This window comes from Pongo abelii, chromosome 4, assembly GCF_028885655.2.
Source record: "Pongo abelii isolate AG06213 chromosome 4, NHGRI_mPonAbe1-v2.0_pri, whole genome shotgun sequence".
In the NCBI taxonomy this organism is placed as follows: Eukaryota; Metazoa; Chordata; class Mammalia; order Primates; family Hominidae; genus Pongo; species Pongo abelii.
Window position 1 is genome coordinate 43,361,680 of NC_071989.2, and position 24,312 is coordinate 43,385,991.

Here is a 24,312-nt window from a genome sequence, read left to right on the forward strand (position 1 = left end):
AAACACTGATAACACATTTACATAAATACAATGCAAAGATGGTTACACATCATTTTATATTTGATAATACTTCTTGTGTGATTATACCAACTAAGCCAAATATGTCTCTTTGGATTTCAGGGGACTCAATGTCAAAAAAATTAATGAGATAAAAATGACTGAATTTAGAATTGGATTTTGGAAAGTTTGTCAAACATCAAAGACTTAAAACACTTGATATCACAAAACAGGATCACAGGTCATTGTAAAAAATAAGTCATTCATTTAGTTAAGCAGTAACTCAAAGTGTTCAAAAACTAAAAGCCAAAACCTTTTATTCTTTGAGACTTGCTTTCCCAAACAGTAAGAGCTAATAAAGACAGCACGAAGCCAATCAAATCTCTCAAATATTGTAGACAAATCTAATAAATTTTGATCATCTTGACCATAAGATACAACTTTTATAAACCTTTTCATAAGCTTTCATAATTTTTTAATAAGAATGAGTTAATGATCCATGAAAACATTGTGAATCTGACATGGGGTCCCACATGCTGGTCTTGCATCAGTGTTCCTTTGATATTAACGTTTACTTTATAGGCTGGCTGTGGTGGCTCGCACCTGTAAACTCAGCACTTTGGGCGGTCTAGGCAGGCAGACTGCTTGAGCTCAGGAGTTCGAGACCAGCCTGGGCAACATGGCGAAACACTGTCTACAAAAAATACAAAACTTAGCCATGTGTGCTGGTGCACATCCATAGTCCCAGCTACCTAGGAGGCTGAGGTGGCAGGATCGCTTGAGCCTGGGAGGTGGAGGTTGCAGTGAGCTAGGACTATGCCACTGTACTCCAGCCTGGGTGACAGAGCTAGACCTTATCTGGAAAAAAAACAAAAAAAACCTGTTTAAATTAAATTCTGTATAAATTATAGAGAAACTGAACTAATTTTATCTGTTAAAATAGGTCCTTACAAGCTTACACACCCACTTCTTCTTCAGTAGTCCCTGGGACTAGAGGGTTTGAATAGTCTTAATTTCTGGCCCCATGTCTCATGACTGCAGCTTATTCTGATTTTCGTCTTCTCCTAGATCTGAAGATGAGGCTTCAATTGCTCTCAATTTAGCGGGAGTTAGTGATCTTTTTAGACTCAGGAGTCAAAGCCATGAAAATTAGTAGCACAAGGACTTTAAAAGAAATACAGAAAGTTACACGGATATAATAACCTTAATTAACCTTAATTTTTTTAAATCTCGGTTTTCTTTTCTTTCTTTCTTTTTTTTTTTTTTTTTTGAGACAGAGTCTCACACTGTCGCCCAGGCTGGTATGCAGTGGCTAGATCTCGGCTTACTGCAACCTTCGCCTCCCAGGTTCAAGTGATTCTCCTGCCTCAGCCTCCCAAGTAGCTAGGATTACAGGCACCCGCCACCACGTCCGGCTAATTTTTTGTATTTTTAGTAGAGCTGGGTTTCACTGTGTTGGCCAGGCTGCTCTTGAACTCCTGGCCTCGTGATCTGCCTGCCTCAGCCTCCTTCAATCTCAGTTTTTCTGAGCAAATAAAAACCTAGTAATGACATAGGAATTATTTTGATAAAATGTAAAATAGGTTATTCTCAGGCTGGCTATCAAAAGGCAAAAAAGGATGTGCTTTTCCATATGGGGATTCCATTTAGACAACCTTCAAGTCAAAACTAATGAAAAGGGCACTTGAATTAATTAGACATAGGAAGAGTGTGTCCCAGGACATAAGTGAAGTTTTTTGGTTTCATAGAACAATTTAGATATATTTTAAAAAGTCAAGAGCGCAGAATGTTCTATTGGAAGAAAACATTTCGTTTTGATCCTAAAGATGAAGTGTTTTTTAGCATCAGACCACAACAACAGTTAAAACCTAAGGAAAAAAGTCACAGGAGCTGACAAAAAAGTTGAAGGAGAAAGTTATTACCTCAGGCCTTAAAAAGGAGAGAGGCCCGGCGCAGTGGCTCAAGCCTGTAATCCCAGCACTTTGGGAGGCTGAGGCGGGCAGATCACGGGGTTAAGAAATCGAGACCACCCTGACCAACATGGTGAAACCCCATCTTTACTAAAAATACAAAAATTAGCTGGGCGTAGTGGTGCGCACCTGTAGTCCTAGCTACTTGGGAGGCTGAGGCAGGAGAATCGCTTGAACCTGGGAGGTGGAGGTTGCAGTGAGCCTAGATCTCGCCACTGCACTCCAGCCTGGTGACAGAGCGAGACTCCGTCTTAAAAAAAAGAGAGAGAAAATAATAATAATAATAATAAATAAAAAATAAAGAGAGAGAAAGCTGAAAACATTGAGATGCGATAAAAGTTGAAAATTTGGGTAAATTCAAATATCTTATAACTTATTAAGAGTAAATAATATTCTTATAACTTATTAAGAGTAAATAATATTTCACAAAAATGTTGTTCTAACCAAGTCTTTTGAGTATTAATGTATCTTTTTATATCAAAGCCCAATCTCTAGAAAGACTACTATAATTTCCTTTTATTTATAGCCAACTAGATAACATATTTTTTTTTTTTTGAGATGGAGTCTTGCTCTGTCGCCCAGGCTGGAGTGCAGTGGTGCGATATCAGCTCACTGCAAGCTCCGCCTCCCAGGTTCACGCCATTCTCCTGCCTCAGCCTCCCGAGTAGCTGGGACTACAGGCACCCACCACCACGCCCTGCTAATTTTTGTGTTTTTAGTAGAGACGGGGTTTCACCATGTTAGCTAGAATGGTCTGGATCTCCTGACCTCGTGATCCATCCGCTCGGCCTCCCAAAGTGCTGGGATTACAGGCGTCAGCCACTGTGCCTGGCCTAATTTTTGTATTTTTATCAGAGACAGGGTTTCACCATATTGGCCAGACTGGTCTTCAACTCCTGATCTCAAGTGATCTGCCCCCCTTAGCGTCCCAAAATGCTGGGATTACAGACCACCACACCTGGCCTATCTCTCTCTCTCTCTTTTTTCTGGTTTCTTTTATCTTGTTTCACAAATAATCTGTGAATTAGACAAAATTATTTTCCTTTCAATAAGAACACTTTTTTTTGGAAAAATGTTTTCCTACAATTTTTTAAAAATTGGACATGACCTGGACATTTAATGACTATTATTTAATTTAATATAACTTTAAGATTCTAAATTGTATGTTTACTTATAAGCGTTTATTCCATTACATTTACCTAATTAATTTATTTTTTTAAAATAGTTTACCTAGATTACTTATAAAATCTGTGACATCAGACAAAGCTAGCTATCATTTAAAGTCATGAAACCAGCTTTGCAAAATTTTAACAGTGAGAAAATATTGACGGTGACAGAGACCTGACCTAACGAACTCCATCTTGCCTTTAACCTCCAAACAGCCCTTGATCACTCCTGGGCATGGGCCAACCTAACTTAGGGAGAAATTTAGTTTATAGTTTATATGATAATAGCACTTCCCAAAACTAAACCATCTTTGTAAAACTGGTGAAAGCCCACCAGGTTAGGAGGATGAGAGGGGCCTGATTTCTGCTAAGACGTAGGCATAGTTAAAGGATTACCAGCCATTATTCCAGAGGTCACAAGATTTGCAACTTCCCTAATTACTAGAACCTAGGTTTGGCTTTTCCAGATGACTTTTCAGACTTTGATGGCCCCAACGGCATCAGCCACTCCTCTGTGGCCGCCCCTCAAGAAATGGACTGAGTGCAGGAGGACTGTTTTCCACACCCCTGTGATTGTTCCTCAGCCGAGCAGCAGCACCCCTCTGCCAAACCATCCTTGAAAAACCTTGGCTTCTGAATTTTCTGGGAGCCTGATTTGAGTAATAATAAAATTCAAGTCTCCAATTTAGCCAACTCTGCACATATTAAACTCTTTATTGCAATTCGCTGTCTTGACAAATCAACTCTATCTGGGCAACAGGCAAAATGAACATATGGGCCAGTTACAGTTATGTCCCTGTCAACCATTATTATAGACTGTGAATATCAGGTGTTTACCTAAGTAAGAACCTTAAGGTTAAATAAATGGATTTTTCTCTTCTGTCAGTAACCCAGGATTTAGCTGTTTTCTTTAAACCAATGATATTAAATGCCTTATTTACCAAAATTACATGAACAAAGATAATTCTGTTTGGGGTTGCATTTATAGATTTATAACCTTCATGCCAAATTTTCACGCCTTATAATATCTAGCAGAGATAAATCAAAAACCGCTGACCAATAAATCTAAACAATAATGTATACTGACAATTCCGAAGACATTTCTAATTTTATTTTACTAATAATTTTAAATGCAGCTTATTTGTTAAAGATTTACTTGAATCAAGTGAACCTCAAAAACCATTTGGGCTTAAAGTTTCTATTTTTCTGATAAAGTATTTAATTGAAGCCACCAACAAGGGCTGGAACGCATTCCCAAATCACAGCTGTCCAATGAGTACTCTCCTAGTACTGGATAAAAAGGGAGAGGCCACCGCCCACAACCTTCTGAACCCAGAGCAGGTGGAGGCTGGGGCTCTGGCGCCACCTCTGCGGAAACCCAAGCCCCCTTCGCACAGCCAAGAAAACGTTGCTCCGTCGCTTAAGCCTTAGAGCAGGACACAAGCGTTTGTGCTGATCAACGAGGCAGAGCCTTCAGCACTCCCATTAGCCTGGGTATTTATGCTTTCCGGAGGCCGTGGGCGGAGGCAAGACAGGTATTATGAAACTCAACAGTAATGAATGCACGAAAATTAGTAGACAAAAGAAAAACGATAACATTTTAGCGATTACATAGAACCAAAACAAACTGTAATTCCGACAGATAAACATAGCGAGAAAAGAAACCGAAATAAAACGGGCACTAAGCAAACCTTGCAGAGAACTAGCGTTACAGATCGCAGCGCTTCAAGGGCCACGAACCATCTGTTCCAGGAAATGAGCATTACTGCCACCTGAAAACTGTCCGCTAGGGCTCTGAGCTACTTACGACCTAAAGAGAAACTGGCGGCGCTGGGACTCAGCAAGCGCCGGCACCTAGCGAATAGTGCTGGTGTTGCCAAAAAATACCTGTTTTGGTGCCGTAAGTGCTGCTGCCAGAGAGAAACCGTGCTCTTGGGAAAGAGCGGTGCTTCCACGCCTAAACATCCTGTTCGGAGGGATGAACCCACTCTGTTTAAATGTGTTGTGTCAGAAAAATGTGTTGAGACATTTTAATGTTTTAATCCTCTTAATGTGTCTAATCCGCTTACAGTATTTTAACCCGTTTTAATGTGTTGTGACAGAAAAAGCGCCGGCTAACGGTGCTATGAAATTACTAGTGCGTACAGCGGCTCGGCGCAATCACCCTTCTGCACAGTAGAACGTGGTTTAGGAAGTTCTTAGCAGATACTAGCGGTGCGAGAACCAAGAAAGTGACAGCACAGAGAACATAAGGACCCCGCGAATGGGAAACGTCACATTGGGCGCTAAGAACGGTGCTGTAACTGAGAAAACGCTAGACGGCTCTACTGGCAAAAGCGCTGATGCAAAACCATCAGCTCCGCATACGAAGCAGAGTCACCAGACACAACCTGGGACCTGATAGCAGGGAGACTGAGACCGAGCTCGGCTCCCCGGATCCTGAGAGAATGTAAGTAAAGAAGCAGGAAGCTGAGACGCTCAAAATTAGTAGAAAAAAATACATAACATTTAAATAAAAATAAAATGAAAAAATAATTAAAGGCTAAAATGCAAGTAAACATGGACAGCAAACACATCGGTAACATCGTTCTCAGAGCAAAAGACAAAGAGAGAATTTAAAAATAAGCAAAAATTACAGAGAACCAACCCTACAAAGAAGAAATTACAAACCTTGCCAAAAGATGCAATCCTACGGTTGTGATATCTCTGTCAGATCTAAACCGGTACATGTTACACCTAAGTCTACATTTCCTACGAAAAAAAAACAAAAACAAAAACTAACAACACCAACAAAAAAACCAGTCACGGTTAAACCTTTTTGACTACGACTTAAAAATCGCAGTAACTGGTATATTCAGACTTGGTCCACAAGAGGAAAAAGTCGCGTTCGGCGGGACTTGCTGTTGTCAAAGGGAGCTTGGTAACCAGAAATCGCTTTTGCCGACATTTCCTGACTTCCATGGGAGTTTAAAAAACGCACAAGTTTAGCGAAGGTGGGACTCAATATTGCGAAAACAAACTTGGTGTAAGAGCTCTCAGGCACTGCTAAACTGATCTTCGGTAAACCTAAAAAAATCACATTCGCGGGTACCCAGATTTCTTTTTCTTTTTCTTTTTTTTTTTTTTTTTTTTTTTTTTTGAGTTGGAGTCTCGCTCTGTCGCCCAGGCTGGAGTGCAGTGGCGCGATCTCCGCTCACTGCAAGCTCCGCCTCCAGGGTTCACGTCGTTCTCCTGCCTCAGCCTCCCGAGTAGCTGGGACTACAGGGACCCGCCACCACGCCCGGCTAATTTTTTTGTATTTTTGGTAGAGACGGGGTTTCACCGTGTTAGCCAGGATGGTCTCGATCTCCTGACCTCCTGATCCGCCCGCCTCGGCCTCCCAAAGTGCTGGGATTACAGGCGTGAGCCACCGCGCCCGGCCGGTACTCCGAAGCCCTCAGATCGGCGACCTGGGCGCTGTAGCCACCGAGAAAATACGGGCACCGAGCCAGGAGCAGTGCCGCAACCAAGAGACCTCGGCTCGGCGAAATGGCGGCGTCTGGAGCCTGCCAGTGACGCCAGCCGGTGGGGCTGTGAAGGAGAACATTCGTTACGGCGCAAACAACGGCACTGTCACCAAGAAACCGTCGTCTCTGAGAAAAAAAGAGACGTTCGGCCGCTGAGAAACTCCGTACAAGTGCTGTGACAGAAAAACCGCCGGCTCCGCGCAGCTGGCAAAAGAGCCAACGGGAACGCCGGGTGCTCCGACCATGACCCCGGCACTGGAGGACGTGGGATGGAGAATGGGACACACGCAGCGAGAAGGGAAACGTTTCGTGCAGACCAACTAGCGCCGCCGCCACCGGAAAACTGACCCGCCAGTGCTGCCAATGAAGTGCGTGTGAGAAACCCAAGACTGGTGGGAGGAGCGGCGCTGGGCGCTGGACCCGCGAGTGCGAGAATCTGGCGGCGCTAGGACCCTCCAGGCGCGGGCACGAGGCCAAAGCCAGCGCTGTTGCCAAAGACAAATGCCCGTTCTTTTTGGGCGCCATCAAAGGTGCAGCCAGCGATCACTCCCAGGCTCTGAGAAACTAGAGATGTCAGCCACAAACCCTCGGTTCAGGGAAAGGTGCGGCGCCGTGACGGATCGACTGGCACTGGGTGCAACATTCTCTTGTGGCCTAGAGACTAGAATATAAAAACAAAAACCAAATACAAGACTGCTGCTGGCATTTCTCCTACTCTCCCCCCTCAAGTCAGTGGCTTCAGGCTTAAGAAAACCTGTATTTTTCTTGGCTGTGCCATAATCCGTAATTACCGAGGCCCCCAGCGACCCACCCAGTGTGATTCGCAGAGGGAAAGGAGCTGGAATAAGGACCGTGAATGGGGCGGATGTGCTTCGTCCTGGGAGAGAGCTAAAGCTTGTGCGGGTCGCAAATAGCTTTACACTGCAGGAAACTGCTCTTCCAATGACCCCGGCTGGGTCCTTCCACACCATCCCTCTGCCCTAGACCTTTGTCCCCGTTCAGAGCCATCAGAGATTCTAGGAGAGCCGTCAACAACCGCATCTCTTCGGAACTTGGAAACTCTAGGTTCAAGATCTCCGTGGAGATTGAATGAAAGGCACAGTCGCCTGACCCAGGCATCAGGCTTGCCCTGCACATCAAGTCCTTCCCCTACTGGATGGAACTCTGTGGCAATCGCTCCTTATTCTGATGGTTCACTCTGTCAGATATCCTCGATATTTGGGGATAGTAGTTCAAAAACAGCCGGGGAGGAAAACGGGCTGAAAGACTCCAGCGTTGGATGTAGAATTGACAGCGAGGCATACACCTCCTCTCTAAGCCCAGAGAAAAGCTCAAGCTGGGGTTCTCTGTCTCTAGCAGCATGATCTTCAAAATGCATCATTGATTTCTTTCTGTCTTCTGGGAAATGCAATGCAGGTGAACTCGTAGGTGCTCAAATCCTCCATGTCCTCACTTTTCAGACTGAGGCCTGTTTTTTTTTTTTTTTTATCTGAGAAGAAATATGGGACTGCCACTGCTCAGTAGGAAAACGTCCTTTCCCACAAGCATTTATATTTTAATAAAAATCTGCACTTTGTGAGTTGAGCCCCCTCAAAGAGACCTACAAACCCTGCCACGAGCATCTCCATCCACACTCATCATTTCCCATTTTCATCACTGCTGCTCCTGTGCAAACCAAGCTATCCTTTCCCTGGGGGATCCTAGGTAGAGGCCATGCCAGGACAAAGGCAGAGATATGCCCTGCCTGGTAAGGAAATCCATTTTGGCCTTGTAATTCTCACCCTCTCCCAAGACATTTGCCTCAATATCTCCTTCGCACCTTACCCCGTCTTCAGCTAGCTAAAACATTCCCTGGTATTTGAGGCCCTTCCAATTCCCTCCGGGTTTTGTGGGTCGGAGAATAAAGAAAAAACTGCACTGTTCCCACCCACATAGTTTCAGCCACTTTATCAAATAGAAGAGCAATGTGGAGCCATTGCAAAGCAAAATACCTGCCACAACTCCTCTCTTCTCATTTCGACTCCAGCTTTTCATCTTAGCAAAAAAGTTGCAATCAGCACCCCCTAGATGGAAGGAATATCCTGTCTTAATGGGAGTCCATAGAGGCTGCAGGCTGCTCCCCTACAGAGACTGACATCAAGGTAGTTGCAGAATTCAGATTCTAATTCCAGTGTGGTTGGAGGCGGGGTGGATTCCAGGGAGGTCAGGAAGAGGTAAAGTACAGAATTGAGCTCCTTGGGAGGAGGTCATGGGAACTTTGCAGTATGACAATGGCTACAGATTGGGTAGAATTGAGCAGGCTGGCAATGGCAGTTTTGTGTGGGTGGTAGGACCTAGGATTCAAACTTGAGGGCAAATTGTGGAGCACATACGACAAATGATGTAGAGCCTTTCCTATTTCCCTTCCTGGTGTGTCATCCAAAACAATAAATAATAAAGAATTAAAAAAGACTGATATTTTTGTTCAATTTCCTGAAGAAAAATCTCATCAAACTAAGATAACTATAATGACAAATCTTGTTAGAATATTATTAACCAAATGAAAGTGACACAAAACAGAAAAACGGTGGGGGGTGGGAGGGACGAAGAAAGAAAAAGTCCCCAACACTCAGGTGGTGTGTACAGGTGAATCTTCTGGTCAGTTGGTATGTTGCAGAAAGCTGGGCAACTAATAAATTAGGAGGCAGGAATTCATATTAATACTTTCCTGATACAGAGAAACTCTTGGTTTTAACAATCTGCTTCTTTGTCAGGTATTGGTTCTTGATTTTAGGCTCAGAAAAGATGGTAACAGTTATAACTGTAGTAGAGCAGGTAAAAACAAAGATCATGCAGGAGTCTAGACAGAAAGTAAAAGGTAAAAATGTCCCAGGGTAAGTAATCTAGAGTAAGAAAGTGAAGAATTCTGCTTGGTGCCAACGGAGGGCTCCACCCTGCCTCTGCTTCACCTACAAAAAATGAACCATTTGCTGTTGGTCTCTGGGATTGAAGAGTCACCCTCCCAATTTCCTGCCTGTCCTAAGCTTACCTGTAACTTAGAGGGTTTTGTGCTTGTTTTTTTGTCTGTCTTGTTTTGTTTGTTTGTTTTGTTTGTTTTGTAAAACACTCTCTACAAATGTTTGATAGATTATAAACCGCAGGATCCACTAGACCCTGCAAGGTGCAGGGGAGCCCTGTGACTACCACTCCAATGCACCTCCACCCATGTTCTTTCTCCTAGTTCCTCCACAGAATTTCTTCTTCCTGGTTCCATTTGCTGTAGTAATTTGGGGCTGTATTCACTGACAAGTAATTTGGGGCTGTATTCACTGACAAGCTCCAAGAGTTTACCCAATTTTGGTGAGCGATAAACTCTTGACTAACAATTATGTGTGTGTGTCTGTCTTTCCTGTAGGAGGAAATCCGTGGTGCTTCAGGATATTGTGAATTTGGGCCTCTGAAAGCAGAATTCTGATTTAACAGTATAATGGAATTCATGAACGTCATGATGCTAATTTGAACAAACAAGCAACCTTGTGAGAGGAATGTTTTTCCTCAAGTCTGAAGAACACCAGGAGAATCTTTCCGGATGGAGTTACCAGGAATCCTCTGCTGAGGAAAGTGAAAGGGAAGATGCAATTTCTCCTGGGAAGGGGGGATGCTGATGTAGAGGGTGACAAGTAATATGCCATGAAGGATTCAGTCACCTGGTTAGATTTAGAGTTAGAGTTATGGTTAAGGAAGAAGGAAGGAAAAAAGGGAGAAGAGGAAGAAAGGAAGCAAGAAAAGATAAAATTTATTCTGAGATAAAATTTGTGAATTTTGCTAAACTATATACATATATATATATATATATATATATTTATTTATTTATTTATTTATTTATTTTTTGCTGTCATTAGCCAAGATAAGGAATCTTCAAGTTGAGTAAGACTGGATTTGGAATTGTCTGGGGGCTTTCAAAAGAGCCATTCAGTAAATAAGAAAGAATAAGGCCTGCAGCATCAGAGTCTGAGCTGGGGGCATAGGTTTGTGTGAATTTGGGCATGGTGGCTCAGGTCTGTAATCCCAGCACTTTGGGAGGCTGAAGTTGAGGACTGCTTGAGCTCAGGAGTCTGAGACCACCCTGGGCAACATGGAGAGACCCCATCTCTACAAAAAAATAAAAAATATTAACCCAAGGTGGTGGCATGCACCTTGCTGCCAGCTACTGTGGAGGCTGAGGTGAGAGGATTAAGTCCAGGATGTCGAGACTGCAGTGAGCCCTGTTTGTGGCACTGCACTCCTGCCTGGTCCACAGAGGGAGACTCTGTGTGAAGGTGGGGAAAGAAAAGATTTGTTTGAATTTGGTGCTGCTTTGTATTTCAAAATAGGAAAGTGGATATATGAATATATGGCATAAAAGGTCCAGATACTGGACCCCACTGAACTCAGTTGTTTTCAAGATCTGACTTTAACCTTGCTAGGCTGAAGAATCTGGAATGGTTCAGATGTTTCTAGTGCAGCTATAACTTTTGCCTCCTTTAGAGTAAAGCTGTGGAGGACTTGAGTATACTCAGAGTGGATCTGAGAGGTATCTGCTTCCAGAATGATTTAGAATTCCTGAATTTGAGTCATAATCAGATGGCTGTTAAGGGGTTATTGAAGACATATGGCTCTTAAGTGCACAATACTGAATTCAGGTGAATATTATAAATATTTGTAAGTTGGATTATATTATGGGAGCACTTCGTAAAAATTGCCACGCAGGGATAAATGTAGGAACGGGATTGCAGAGTCTGATATCTAAAAAATAAGTGGAGCAGCATTTGGAAACCCCTGTTCACATTTCCGATCTCTTTTCTCTCATTAGAACCTAACTGCTATCCTCTAATCCCTACTTTTGAAAAAACGTATTTAAGGCTGGGCACGGTGGCTCACGCCTGTAATCCCAGCACTTTGGAAGGCCGAGGCGGGCAGATCACGAGATCACGAGGTCAGGAGATGGAGACCATCCTGGCTAACATGGTGAAACCCCGTCTCTACTAAAAATGCAAAAAATTAGCCGGGCGTCATGGTGGGCGCCTGTAGTCCCAGCTACTCGGGAGGCTGAGGCAGGAGAATGGCATGAACCCAGGAGGCAGAGCTTGTAGTGAGCCGAGATCGCGGCACTGCACTCCAGCCTGGGTGACAGAGCGAGACTCCGTCTCAGGAAAAAAAAAAGAAAAAAGAAAAAATGTATTTAAAAACTCAGCAAACATTAGTGGAGATATTCCAAGAGCCAGGCTCCTGGTTCCAAGACCCCACTCAGAGGACTAAGCTCAAATCTAATAAGATGTGTAGGCTTGGGGCCAGTGGGGCAAGGGGATATCCACAGGAGGGCCAATCGAACAAGGCCTCAGACTCATGAGCCTCAAATGTAGACGTTAGATTTTTCCTCCAATTGAGATTATACATACAGCCACAGAGCTTCATGGATGTGAATGAAAATGGTCATGTCTCAACTTTTAAACTGTGCTCAATTAGAGGAACTCATTGCCTATGGCATAGTGTCATGTAATAAAATGGTTTTTTTGTTGTCTAATCTTGTAGTTAGTACAGTGATAGTACATTGCGTTTTTGTGTTAAAAGAAGTCATTTGTTATCCCAGCACTTTGGGAGGCCGAGGCAGGCAGATCACCTGAGGTCAGGAGTTCAAGACCAGCCTGATCAACATGATGAAACCCCATCTCTACTGAATTAGCCAGGCGTGGTGGCACATGCCTGTAATCCCAGCTACTCGGGAGGCTGAGGCAAGAGAATCGCTTGAATCGGGAGGCAGCGATTGCAGTGAGCCGAAATTGCGCCCCTGCAGTCCAGCTTGGGCAACAAGAGCAAAACTCTGTCTCAAAAAAAAGAAGGCTGAGCACGGTGGCTCACCCTTGTAATCCCAGCACTTTGGGAGGCCAAGGCGAGCAGATCACGAGGTCAGGAGATCGAGACCATCCTGGCCAACACGGTGAAACCCCATCTCTACTAAAAATACACAAAAGTTAGCCCGGCGTGGTGGCGGGCGCCTGTAGTCCCAGCTACTTGGGAGGCTGAGGCAGGAGAAAGGTGTGAATCTGGGAGGCGGAGGTTGCAGTGAGCTGAGATCCCGCCACTGCACTCCAGCCAGGGCAACAGAGCAAGACTCCAACCCCCGCCCCCAAAAAAATCATTTTTAAAATTTAGCTTTTAAAACACATTTAGTTTTAATTTTCTGTGTTTATTCTTCGTGGTCAGGCAGATTTGTGCCCTTTTGTTTCCTCCCTTGAGGTGTGGGCCTGGACTCCTAAAACCTCCATTTCTAAATTTGCCTTACCAACAGGGTCACAAATGGTAGGCAGACTTGGTGGGACATGAGGCAATAAAAAGATGAACAGTCATTCCGGTTATGGCTTGGCAGTGGGATGGCAGCACATCAGCTTGGCTCTCACAGTGTGGGCTGCTTTGGTTTCTTTTCCTAACTGAACTCTGACAGGTAGAGTCCTCATGTCCAGGAATAATTCCAGGAAACAATAAATAAAAGAAACAAGTTGGTTTTCAGACCGGGACACAAACATAACCATAGTGGATGAGAGCTCATTCATTTACTCAACTTGAATGTGGTTATTACTTCATTGCTATTGTAAACCAAAAATAAAATTTGAAGCCCCCCGCCACCAACGTCTGAATGGACCCCTCTTCTCAGCCAAGGGCATTCCAAAGTCAGCCTGAAAAAGTAGTTTCAAGCCATGCTGGGAGTGGGGAGTGAGACGTGCCTCATTATATTCTCCTCTCTTTTAAAATTATTGATAGAACAGACTCTTTAAGTCTGGTTAGAAACATTTACAGTCTATCTCTCTGAAGTCTTCCACCTGGAGGCTTCATCTGCGACACCTTTGTCTCTGGAACACCTTATGGCAACCCAGGCATTCCTTTCTAGAGATAATAGTTATTGCAACAAATTGCCAATCATAAAATTTTTGAACCTCTCCAACTTGAAAGATCATGCTTCCAGTTATTCTGCCTTTCTGGACTGAACCAATGTACACCTTAAATGTATTGATCTCATCACTTCCTAAAATATATATAAACCAAGTTGTGCGCTGACCACCTGAAGCACATGTTCTCAGGGTCTCCTGATGGCTGTTTCACGGGCTAACGGTCACTCACATTTGGTTCACAATAAATCTCATCAAGTATTTTACAGAATTTGACCCTGTGTCTGCCGGACCTCCCGGAAGAGCAGCACGTGTGCTGATTTCTTTGGGTTTCAAAATTGACAACAGTCAATGGAAAACTGGATCCAAATTCTACCAGGGAATACTGTGCCAGGTGCTTTCAGTGGGATCCTTGCTGTCTCTGGGATTTCAAGTGCTATTACAATGGTCTTCCCCAGGGCACATTAAATGACTGGTGAGATCCCTAACTGGCATGACTCCAGAAGTGACGTGGAAGTTAGGAAACTCAGGCAGTCATTGATTTCCCAGCCCCACTGACGCTTTTCCTCTATCTCCTGGCTGAGAAAAGAAGACCAGGAAGAGGCGTGAGGGACTTCCAGGGTGGCATGTGGCTGTCTCCAGCACACGTAGATAACCTGGATTCTATCTGTAACGGCTATGCTGATGGATCAGCAGGTTAACCCAAGCTGAAAAAAGCAGCCAAGCACTTCCTTTGGTGTGTGAGGCAGAAACCGGGACATCTGCTGGTCCACCAGGGGACAAAAATCAATCCTATTTCACCAATTTGTCTCCTCCGTGTGGGGAGCATAGGGCATTGAAGGTGGATGCGAATCACCATCCACCTTCTGCTGCACAGGAAAGACAAGGGAAGACTCCAGGGAAGACAGAGGAGGAAAACATCGAGCAGCCCCAGGTGGATGTGTCTCTGTGTGTGTGTGTGTGTGTGTGCGTGCGTGTGTGTGTGTGTGTGTGTGTGTACCTTGACAGTGGGTAGAGGAAGGGAGAGGAGGGTTGAGGTCTTCCCACTAGAGGAGTGAAATGAGCAGAACTGAGAAAAGAGGTCAGAGAAAAGAAAGAGGAACCTACAAGCCACCACAGAGCTTTCTTTCCCCAGGGAATGGTCTCTTGCCCGACTAGGGGCTGCGTATCCTTGTGAAGTCACTGGAAGTTTTCAAGGGGTGGGCTTCCCGGCTTCAGTAGACTCAAGGTCCCTGGGGTCCAGTTAGGATAGGCGCCTGTGAGGGCTCCCGAGTTGGAATAAGAGTCAGAAGAACTGACAGGGCTGGGGGCGCACTAAGCACACTCTATGCCTGAGAGTTGAGGGTGGGGATGTTGGAGGGTAAAAGGGCTGCTTTTTCCCGCGTGCAGGCTTCAGATTCACAGGGGGTGTGAGGAGAGGGCAGAGGAGGAGGAGTCAGTGGCTATTTATGCTGGGAAGATGGCTCAGTTGAGAAGTGAGGCAGATGTGGCCTCAGAGGGTCTGGCGGATGGCTGCCGGGATCACCGGGGGCTGGACTTTGAGACGTCCAGGACGAAGTCCTTTCAGTGCTGCCCTCACTGTGTCTGCTGGAACTGTTGGAGCCGCAGTGCAGCCTAATTTTGACTTTAGGTAAAATAATTCAATACGCTGAGGCCCAGGGGGAACAAAGCAAGGTCTACTCCATATCTCTGAACAGCTGGTGTCTTTCAGTGCCTAAACTCAATCAGAAGCCTGGGAGCAAAAGTTGCCCTCCAGTGCAGTCCATACAGGTTACTTCTTGTAACACAGAGGTGACTGAAGCACGGTAAGCAGATCTAGAAGGGCAAACATCTCTAGCAGATCTAGAGAGGCTAGCCAATGTTAGCTAGCAGTGTCTTTATGTTGATAAAACTATTCACAGTGTTAACTTTGTTTGTTGGTTTGTTTGTCCGTTTTTGTCTCCCAGGCTGGAGTGCAGTGGTGCGATCTCGGCTTACTGCAACCTCCAGTAATTCTCCCGCCTCAGTCTTTCCAGCAGCTGGGATTAAAGGCTCCCCACCCCCACACCCAGAATTTTTTGTAGAGACGGGGTTTCGCCATGTTGCCCGGGCTGCTCTCAAACTCCCGATTTCTTAGTCTGACCAAGTCAGAGTTTAGCTATTTCTTAGCGTAGCAAGTTGAGATTTATTCCAGTTTTGATTTCTAGTTGTAACAATGCTGGCTTTAACCGTGCCTACATATTTGTAGTCGTTGCAAGTTCCTGTTTTGTAATAGGAACCCCCATTATAGCCGTGCGTGCGGTTAAGTCTTGTAGAAATCTGGGTACTGGAGAATGTAATTAAAAAAAAAAAATTAGCAGTGCCTGAAATCTTTTAGTCACACCAAGTGTGATTTCACAATAGAGATTCTCGCCCTGGCTGTGCTTGTGATTTTTCACTCACGCAGAAGTTGAGGTGTCTAGGCTACAGGAACTTTTTGGTGTCGCAAATACTGGTTTAGCCATGGCTGTTTCTTCTTAACCCGAGGAAATTTCGGATAGACGCAAGAGGCACAGGTTTAGTGCTAATACAAATATGGCCGTAGGATCGCACCGTTCGACACTGCAATTTCTTTGTAGGGTTATTTGTATGTTTTGTATATCAAAAAAATTTTTTTTGATGTGTCTGTTTCTGGGAGCGAGGTTACCGGTGTATTTTATTTTCATTTCTGTGCGCTTTAAAAATTTAATTATTTGATTTTTAATTTAAATGTTATGTATTTTATTTTTTCTTACCCACTGCCGTCCCCAGGAGAGTAAATGTGGCATAATTTCTTCTACTGATTTTGAGTATCATGTCTCAGCTTCCTACTAACTAGCCTTCTCCCGTGAGCCGGGGAGCAGAACTGGTGCCTGGTCTCTGGGGTTCTCTTCCGCGGCTCTGTGCCTATGTGGAGCCAGCAGTTTCGCATCAGCACTTTCGCCAATAGCGGAGACTCAGTGTTTTCTCCGCTGCTGCACCTTTGGAAGCGCCGAACAAAACAGAACGTTTCGGCCGGGCGCTGTGGCTCACGCCTGTAATCCTAGCACTTAGGGAGGCCGAGGCGGGTGGATCACTCGAGGTCAGGAGTTCGAGGCCAGACTGGCCGGCGGGTGAAACCCCGTCTGTACTAAAAATACACTAGTTAGCTGGCCGTGGTGGCGCGTGCCTGTAATCCCAGTTACTCGGGAGCCTGAGGCAGTATGCTTGAACCCAGGTGGCGGAGGTTGCAATGAGCCGAGATTGCGCCACTGAACTCCCGCCTGGGCGACAGAGCGAGACTCCTTCTCAAAACCAAAACAACCCAGAAGGTTTCTCGTTCACAAGACTCGGGAGTGCTTTGTGGTAACGCTTCCTCTCTCCTAGCACCGCCACTTTCCCCGGGCTTGCTGTCTCACGGTCTCAGCCCAATGATTGGCCGAAGGGCTTGGGCTCGGTTTTTCCGCCACAGGCGTTTCACTGGGTAGGTGGTTTCTCGGTGGAAGCACCGTACAACCTTCCAAGCCCCGGTATTTCTCGGGGACGGCGATTTCTTAGTGGCAATACCTTAACTGCGCCAAAAATGAAGTTTGCCGCTGGGTACGCCACTAGTCGTTCAGTGTGGGCATTTGCTGTTGATGCAGGATTTTTGCTTCTAAGCTCAGCTATATCCGGGTCCTTGTCTCACGATCAGGAGGAAGTGGGCACGCGGATATCCAAGAGTGAGGGGAGGAGAATTTATTAAGCGTAAACGAAAGCTCTCATCAAAAACAAGGGTCCTGAAAGCAGGCTGCCAGGTTGCTCCCTTAGCAGTTGAATACAAAGGCTTTTATATGAAAGCTGATGAGGCTGGGTTCCCTGTTTGTATAAGGCGAGAATTCCTGGAGGCTTCATCCCATTGCCCCAGTGCGCGTGCGCGCTCTTAGTCCGCAGCAGGCATGTTTAGGCAAGTCCCCTGCGCAAGTTCCCTTGTCTGCACAAAACACCAGTCGGAGGTTCTCCGGGGACCCTTCCCTTACAGTCTCCCTAAAGCTGGCTAACTCCTTTCACTATGTCCAAGTACCCCTGCTTCCTCGGACTGGCACTTTCTCAGTCATAGCAGCGCTCATTCGTCCAAGCAGGATTGATCTCGGTGGCATCACCGCTGGTGGGTCGAGCCTGCAGCTTCTCCTGAGCAGTTTCGTTAGTTTTTGGGTCCTAGCACCGCTAATGGTACCATAGCGGCTCTTCATGGGTTGCAGGATGTTTGCCAACTCCACCCCACGCTGCCTGCCTAGGTTCGGCTACCTGGCAAAAAGAACAGACTCCTGCAAAGGAAGAACCCCCAGGGTTGGATATTTAGGAACGACGTCCTTTGCAGTGCCACGTCCGCGGATGCTGCACTTGGCTTTCTCCCCCCTCCTGGAGAAGAATTGATGTTTACTTCTCCCCACTCTCCGGGCTGCATTATCCAGGGATTTCGGGGACTAGACTACCTGAGATTTTAGAGCTTCTACTGGATCATCCTTTTGGAAATAATTATCAGTTACAATAATGTCTATCCGGGCCGGGTGCGGTAGCTCACACCTGTAATCCCAGCACTTTGGAAGGCCGAGGAGGGTGGATCACGAGGTCAGGAGATCGAGACCATCCTGGCCAACATGGTGAAACCTCGCCTCTACTAAAAGTGCAAAAATTAGCGGGGCGTGGTGGCGCGCGCCTGTATTCCCAGCTACTCGGGAGGTTAAGGCAGGAGAATCGCTTGAACCGGGAGGACTAGGTTGCAGTGAGCCGAGACCCTGCCACTGCACTCCAGCCTGGCAACAGAGCAAGACTCCATCTCAATAATAATAATAATAATAATAATAATAATAATAATAGTAATGTCTATCCATGTTCTTTAAAAACGTTTGCCTTCACGATTCTTTGTCAACGTTTGGTTGTCTTTCTCAATAAAATAACAGAGAAACTTCAAATGCCTTTTGTTTCTTTTGTTTTGTTTGATTGTTGTTGTTTTAGCATTAAGACCAAGTCAGAGGTCTGTTGCTGGGTAAGGAGTGCAGGTAGGAAAGAAGCCAGGACTCCTCCCCCTTACGTTCCTTGATTCCTCAACCCAAGCACATACTTGGTAGGACTGTCTTTGGCCAAAAGCTCTTATCTTTCCAAGTTCTTCCTGGGCTCTGACAAGTGCCTGGGAAGTGGTACTGTAGTCCCCAACTCTACAAATCGCTGTTCTGGAGGGTGGGTTGGCAGAAACGTTGATTAGTTGAAATGTGAGTGGGGCAGCTTAGGTAGGCAATGATCACCTAAAGACTGTAAAGCCAGGCGACTAGACCTGTATACCTTGGTGGTGAAGACCTAGGAAACCAGGTCTCCATCACTTACACAGTATAAGTTTTAACATTTCAGAAGTAAACTGAAATCTTATGCTTCGTATTCCTTTTCAGTAAACTCAGTGGCATACTACACTAATCATGGTGTCTACTTTTTTCCTGAGTTGTATACTATTGAAAGATCTTAGAACACTCTAGCACAATGTAAATGTTCATTATTGTTGCGGGAAGTCAGGGACCCCAAACGGAGGGACCGGCTGAAGCCATGGCAGAAGAACGTGGATTGTGAAGATTTTATGGACATTTATTAGTTCCCCAAATTAATACTTTTGTAATTTCTTATGCCTGTCTTTACTGCAATCTCTAAACATAAATTGTAAAGATTTCATGGACACTTATCACTTCCCCAATCAATACCCTTGTGATTTCCTATGACTGTCTTGTCTTTAATCTTTCAATCCTGTCAGGCGAGAAGGATGTATATGGTCTCAGGACCCTGTAATAATTGCCTGAAGTACACAAATTGTACAGCATGTGTGTTTGAGCAATACGAAATGTGGGCACCCTGAAAAAAGAACAGGATAACAGCAATTGTTCAGGGAATAAGAGAGATAACCTTAAACTCTGACCACCAGTGAGCCAGGCAGAACAGAGCCATATTTCTCTTCTTTCAAAAGCAAATGGGAGGAATATCGCTGAATTCTTTTTCTCAGCATGGAACGTCCCTGAGAAAGAGAATGCGCACCTAGGGGTAGGTCTCTGAACTGCGCCCCCCTCGGGGCATACCTGTCTCTTATGGTCAAGATTGCAGAGGTTAAATAAACTCCAGTCTCCCATAGCGCTCCCAGGCTTATCAGGAAGAGGAAATTCCCGCCTAATAGATTTTGCTGAGACCGGTTGATCTCAAAACCCTGTCTCCTGATAAGATGTTATCAATGACAATGGTGCCCGAAACTTCATTAGCGATTTTAATTTCGCCTCGGTCCTGTGGTCCTGTGATCTCGCCCTGCCTCCACTTGCCTTGTGATATTCTATTACCCTGTTAAGTACTTGATGTCTGTCACCCACACCTATTCGCACACTCCCTCCCCTTTTGAAAATCCCTAATAAAAACTTGCTGGTTTTTGTGGCTTGTGGGGCATCACGGATCCTACCAATGTGTGATGTCTCCCCCAGACGCCCAGCTTTAAAATTTCTCCCTTTTGTACTGTGTCCTTTTATTTCTCAAGCCAGCCGACGCTTAGGAAGATAGAAAAGAACCTACGTGATTATCGGGGCAGGTCCCCCGATACATTATTTATTAATTACAATTACTTTATATAATTGTTCTTTTTCAGTGATTTTTTTTTAATACCTCAAATCACCAAGCACAAGCCTGAATCCACTAAAATGTCCTGTCTAACACGCTCATTTTGAGACAGCTCGTGGTTCTCCATGATAAGTTCCTGGGTGAGGAGTAACAAATCCAGTTTCTTCAACTGCGAATTCAGTTTCTGATGGTCTTTGGCTAAAGCATATTCACACATAGGAGGAATTGATGAAAATGACATGTAGCAGGGACGTTAATGGTTCTTAAATACTTTGGGTTCATTTCTGATTGGCCTTTATTTCTAATAAAGGTATCTGAGGCTGGGCGCAGTGGCTCATGCCTGTAATCCCAGCAGTTTGGGAGGCCGAGGCGGGTGGATCATTTGAGGTCAGGAGTTCAACAGCAGCCTGGCCAACATGGTGAAACCCCGTCTCTACTAAAAGTACAAAAAATTATCCGGGCGCGGTGGCGGGAGCCTGTTAGTCCCAGCTACTCCGGTGGCTGAGGCAGGAGAATGGCGTGAACCCGGGAGGCGGAGCTTGCAGTGAGCCGAGAGATCGCGCCACTGCACTCCAGCCTGGGCGACAGAGCGAGACTCCGTCTCAACAAATAATAATAATAAAATAAATAAATAAATAAATAAAATAAAAATTAGCCAGGCGTGGCGGCGCTTGCCTGTAATCCCAGCTACTCGGGAGACTGAGTCAGGAGAATCACTTGAGCCTGGGAGGTGGAGGTAGGTTGCGGTGAGCCGAGATTGCACCACTGCACTCCAGTCTGGGTGACAGAATGAGGCCCTGTCTAAAAAAAATGTATCTGAGAAAGGCAAGAAAGAAGAAAGTTTAGAGAGTGCCTGGAATTTTTAAAAAATCTTTACTTCCCCCAAATTTGGACAGTAATACTTCATCACTGGGAAGGGGAAGTAGTTTCAAATATTTCTGTAATTATTTGAAAGTGGAAGTTATCAAATAGAGTCCCATAATAAGTTTCCTTATTAACAACTTGGAAGTTCCTAGAGTTTTGAAAGGTACTGTTTTGGATTTTTTTAATAGAGTATAAATTTTGTGTCTATACTCATTTGCAAGGAGATCCTGCCCTGAACCATGATAAGGCTAGGTATTGTGATTATTGCTTTCTTATTGTTAGAAAGTCTTCTCTCTTTAAGTTTTGTCTGTCACCATTCTTTCCATGTGGGAAAGCCTTTAGAGGATACAGTCCTCGAAGAAAAATTAAACCCTCTGATTATGATTGTGTATGATAAGTTTAATTGATACTCCTGTATTGTTCTTGAAAATATAGTACTTAATTCGTAAAATACTTGTCAAAACTAGAGTGTATTTTGCCCCACACCTTCAGTAACATTAGGTATAATAACTTAAATGATCTTTGTAGTTGCTGAGGCAAAATTGTATAAATACTTGTGTAAAAATAGAGTGCATTTTGCCACACATCTCTAGTAATATTGGGTATAATTAAATGATCTTTGTAGTTTCTCAGGGAAAATATACATGTTGGTTTTAACTTTCACTCATTTAATTTGGAAGCATCACATTTCTACAGGCATAAGCCACCTCACCAGGCCTTTTCTTCTTCGTTTTTTCAGTAAAGAAAGATAAAAATACTGTCCATTCTTTGTAAGATACTGGAAAATAACTTGGTTTCCAGAGAGTTTCCGTCCAGTCCCAAATTTGGAGAAATGAACCTGCACACTCCAGTGCAATGTCAAATCTAGACAAACAAGAGGCAAATGTTATTAACATTAGAAAATGTATAGTCTCCATTAAAAGCAAGAATGGGAATTCCTTGGGACCAGAAATGCAAAGAATTCCTGGAAGTGGACTCTAGGTGTCTGCAGAATGAACCCTGAGAGAAGCAGCAGCCCCAGATGGCGAGTGCTTATTGGGAGAATTCTCCTGGTGACCCCAGGAAGCTGGCTTCAGCTTCTTGCAAACTCCAGTTCTTGCAAACCACTATTCTACTTTGTCGCTATAAATTTGTCTACTCTAGGTACCTCACACAAGTGAACCATGCAGTATTTGTCCTGTTTGACTGGCTTGTTTCACTTAACATGTTGTCTTCCAGGTAAATCCATGTTTCAGCATGTGTCAGAATTTTCTTTCTTTTTGGAGCTGAATAATGTTCCATTGTATATACATACTCCATTTTGTTTATTTATTCATCCATTGATGGAGACTTGGGTTGCCTTCATTTTTTTGGCTTTTGTGAATAGTTCTTCTATGAACACAGGTTTATAAATATCTATTCAAGTGCCTGCTTTCAAATGTTTGTGTATATCCCCAGCAAGAGAATTGCCGGATCTCATGCTAATTCTATTTTTAATTTTTGGAGGAGCTGTTATGCTGTTTTCCATCGTGGCTGCATCATTTTATATTCCTACCAACAGTGCACAAAAGTTCCAAGTGCTCTACATTCTTCTGGTTTTTTTTAATAGTCATCTGTTTTTTTTAATAGTGGGTGTGAGGTAGTTACATTCATTTTTGCACTTGGAAAACTGGGGGCAAAAACCAAGGGCATGGCAAAGTATAATAAAATGTGTAAAAAATAAGAAAAATTATGTATGTATTCATTTATTTTGAGATGGAGTTTCACTCTTGTTGCCCAGGTTGGAGTGCAGTGGCGTGATCTTGGCTCACCGCAACCTCCAGCTCCCAGGTTCAAGCAATTCTCCTGCCTCAGCCTCCTGAATAGGTGGGATTACAGGTGCCTGCCACCACGCCTGGCTAGTTTTTCTTTTTTAGTAGAGATGAGGTTTCATCATGTTGGTCAGGCTGGTCTCGAACTCCTGACCTTAGATGATCTGCCCACCTCGGCCTCCCAAAGTGCTGTAATTACAGGCATGAGCCACCGCACCCCACCAGCATTACCATTTCTATCTCAGCAGGGGCAAGAGAATGAGTGGTGTTAGAGAAAGCAAGAAACTGCTACAGGAAAGGGTCACTCCTCAGTATTTGTTTTTCTTTCTTTCTTTCTTTCTTTTCTTTTTTTGAGAGAGAGAGGGTCTCACTCTGTCACCCAGGCTGGAGTGCAGTGGCACAAGCATAGCTCACTGCAGCCTCAACCACCTCAGCTCATGGAGACTCCCAGGTGGCGGAGACTACAGGTACGTGCCACCATGCCTGGCTAATTCTTTAATTTTTTGTGGAGACGGGATCTCACTCTGTTACCCAAGTTGGGTTTGAACTTCTGGCCTCAACTGATCCTCCTGCCTCAGCCTCCCAAAGTGCTGTGATTTCAGGCATGAACCACCACAGCCAGCCTATGTTTGACTTTAGATAAAATAATTCAGTACCCTGAGGCCAGGGGAAACAAAGCAAGGTAATAAATTACTACTCTGTATCTCCGAACAGCTGATGTCTTTCAGTGCTAAACTCAATCAGAAGCCTGGGGGGGAAAGTAGATCTCCAGTGCCACCCATTTAAGTTACCTCTTGTACCACAGTGCTGACTGAAGAGTGGTAAGCAGATCTAGAGAGGCAAGCTGATAGATATTAGCTACCAGTGTCTTCAGGTTGATCAACATATACATAGTGGTACATTTTTTTTTTTTTTTTTTTGAGATAGAGTCTCACTCTCTCACCCAGGCTGGTGTGCAGTGGTACAATCTTGGCTCTCACTGCAAACTCCACCTCCCAGGTTCCAGTGATTCTTGTGATTCAGCCTATTGAGTAGCTGGGATTATAGTCATGCATCACTATGCCTGGCTAATGTTTGTGTATTTTTAGTAGAAATGGGTTTTCCCTATGTTGGCCAGGCTGGTCTTGAACTCCGGGCCTCAAGTTATACACCCACCCTAGCCTCCCAAAGTGTTGGGATTACAGGTGTGAGCCACCCTGCCTGGCCTACAAGGGTAACTTTTTAAAATGGTCTAAAAAGAACTCTATAAATTAGATAATATGGATCAATCCTGCAAGATCCACAGTCTACCCAACTCACACAAAATAATCTGTAAATTTTTGAAATTATTAAAGATACTGAATTCATGGTCAAATGTCTTCCAAAAAACAAACCTAGAGGTTCTTACAATTTCACTGACTAATTTTACCTAATATTCAAAGAATTAATAGGATGAATTCTACACAATTTATTCTAGAAAATAGACGAATATGGCATACTTCCCAACTTATTTTATGAGATCAGCATTTTCCTGGCAAACA

At 44.4% G+C, this 24,312-nt stretch overlaps 1 protein-coding gene across 1 annotated transcript; it reads right to left on the minus strand.

Annotated features, from left to right (window-relative positions):
* Positions 1-718: 718 nt before the first annotated feature.
* Positions 719-9,087, minus strand: LOC134761389 (uncharacterized). Its single transcript, XM_063724095.1, has 2 exons — positions 5,804-9,087; positions 719-855 (listed from the first exon to the last, which is right to left on the minus strand). The coding sequence occupies exon 1, from the start codon at positions 7,162-7,164 to the stop codon at positions 6,460-6,462; it is 705 nt and encodes a 234-aa protein (XP_063580165.1). The 5' UTR covers positions 7,165-9,087; the 3' UTR covers positions 719-855; positions 5,804-6,459.
* Positions 9,088-24,312: the final 15,225 nt, after the last annotated feature.

What these genes read in the sequence shown, in the direction of transcription:
- LOC134761389 (XM_063724095.1), bottom strand. Translation starts at nt 7,164, where the DNA reads ATGGCGCCCAAAAAGAACGGGCATTTGTCTTTGGCAACAGCGCTGGCT.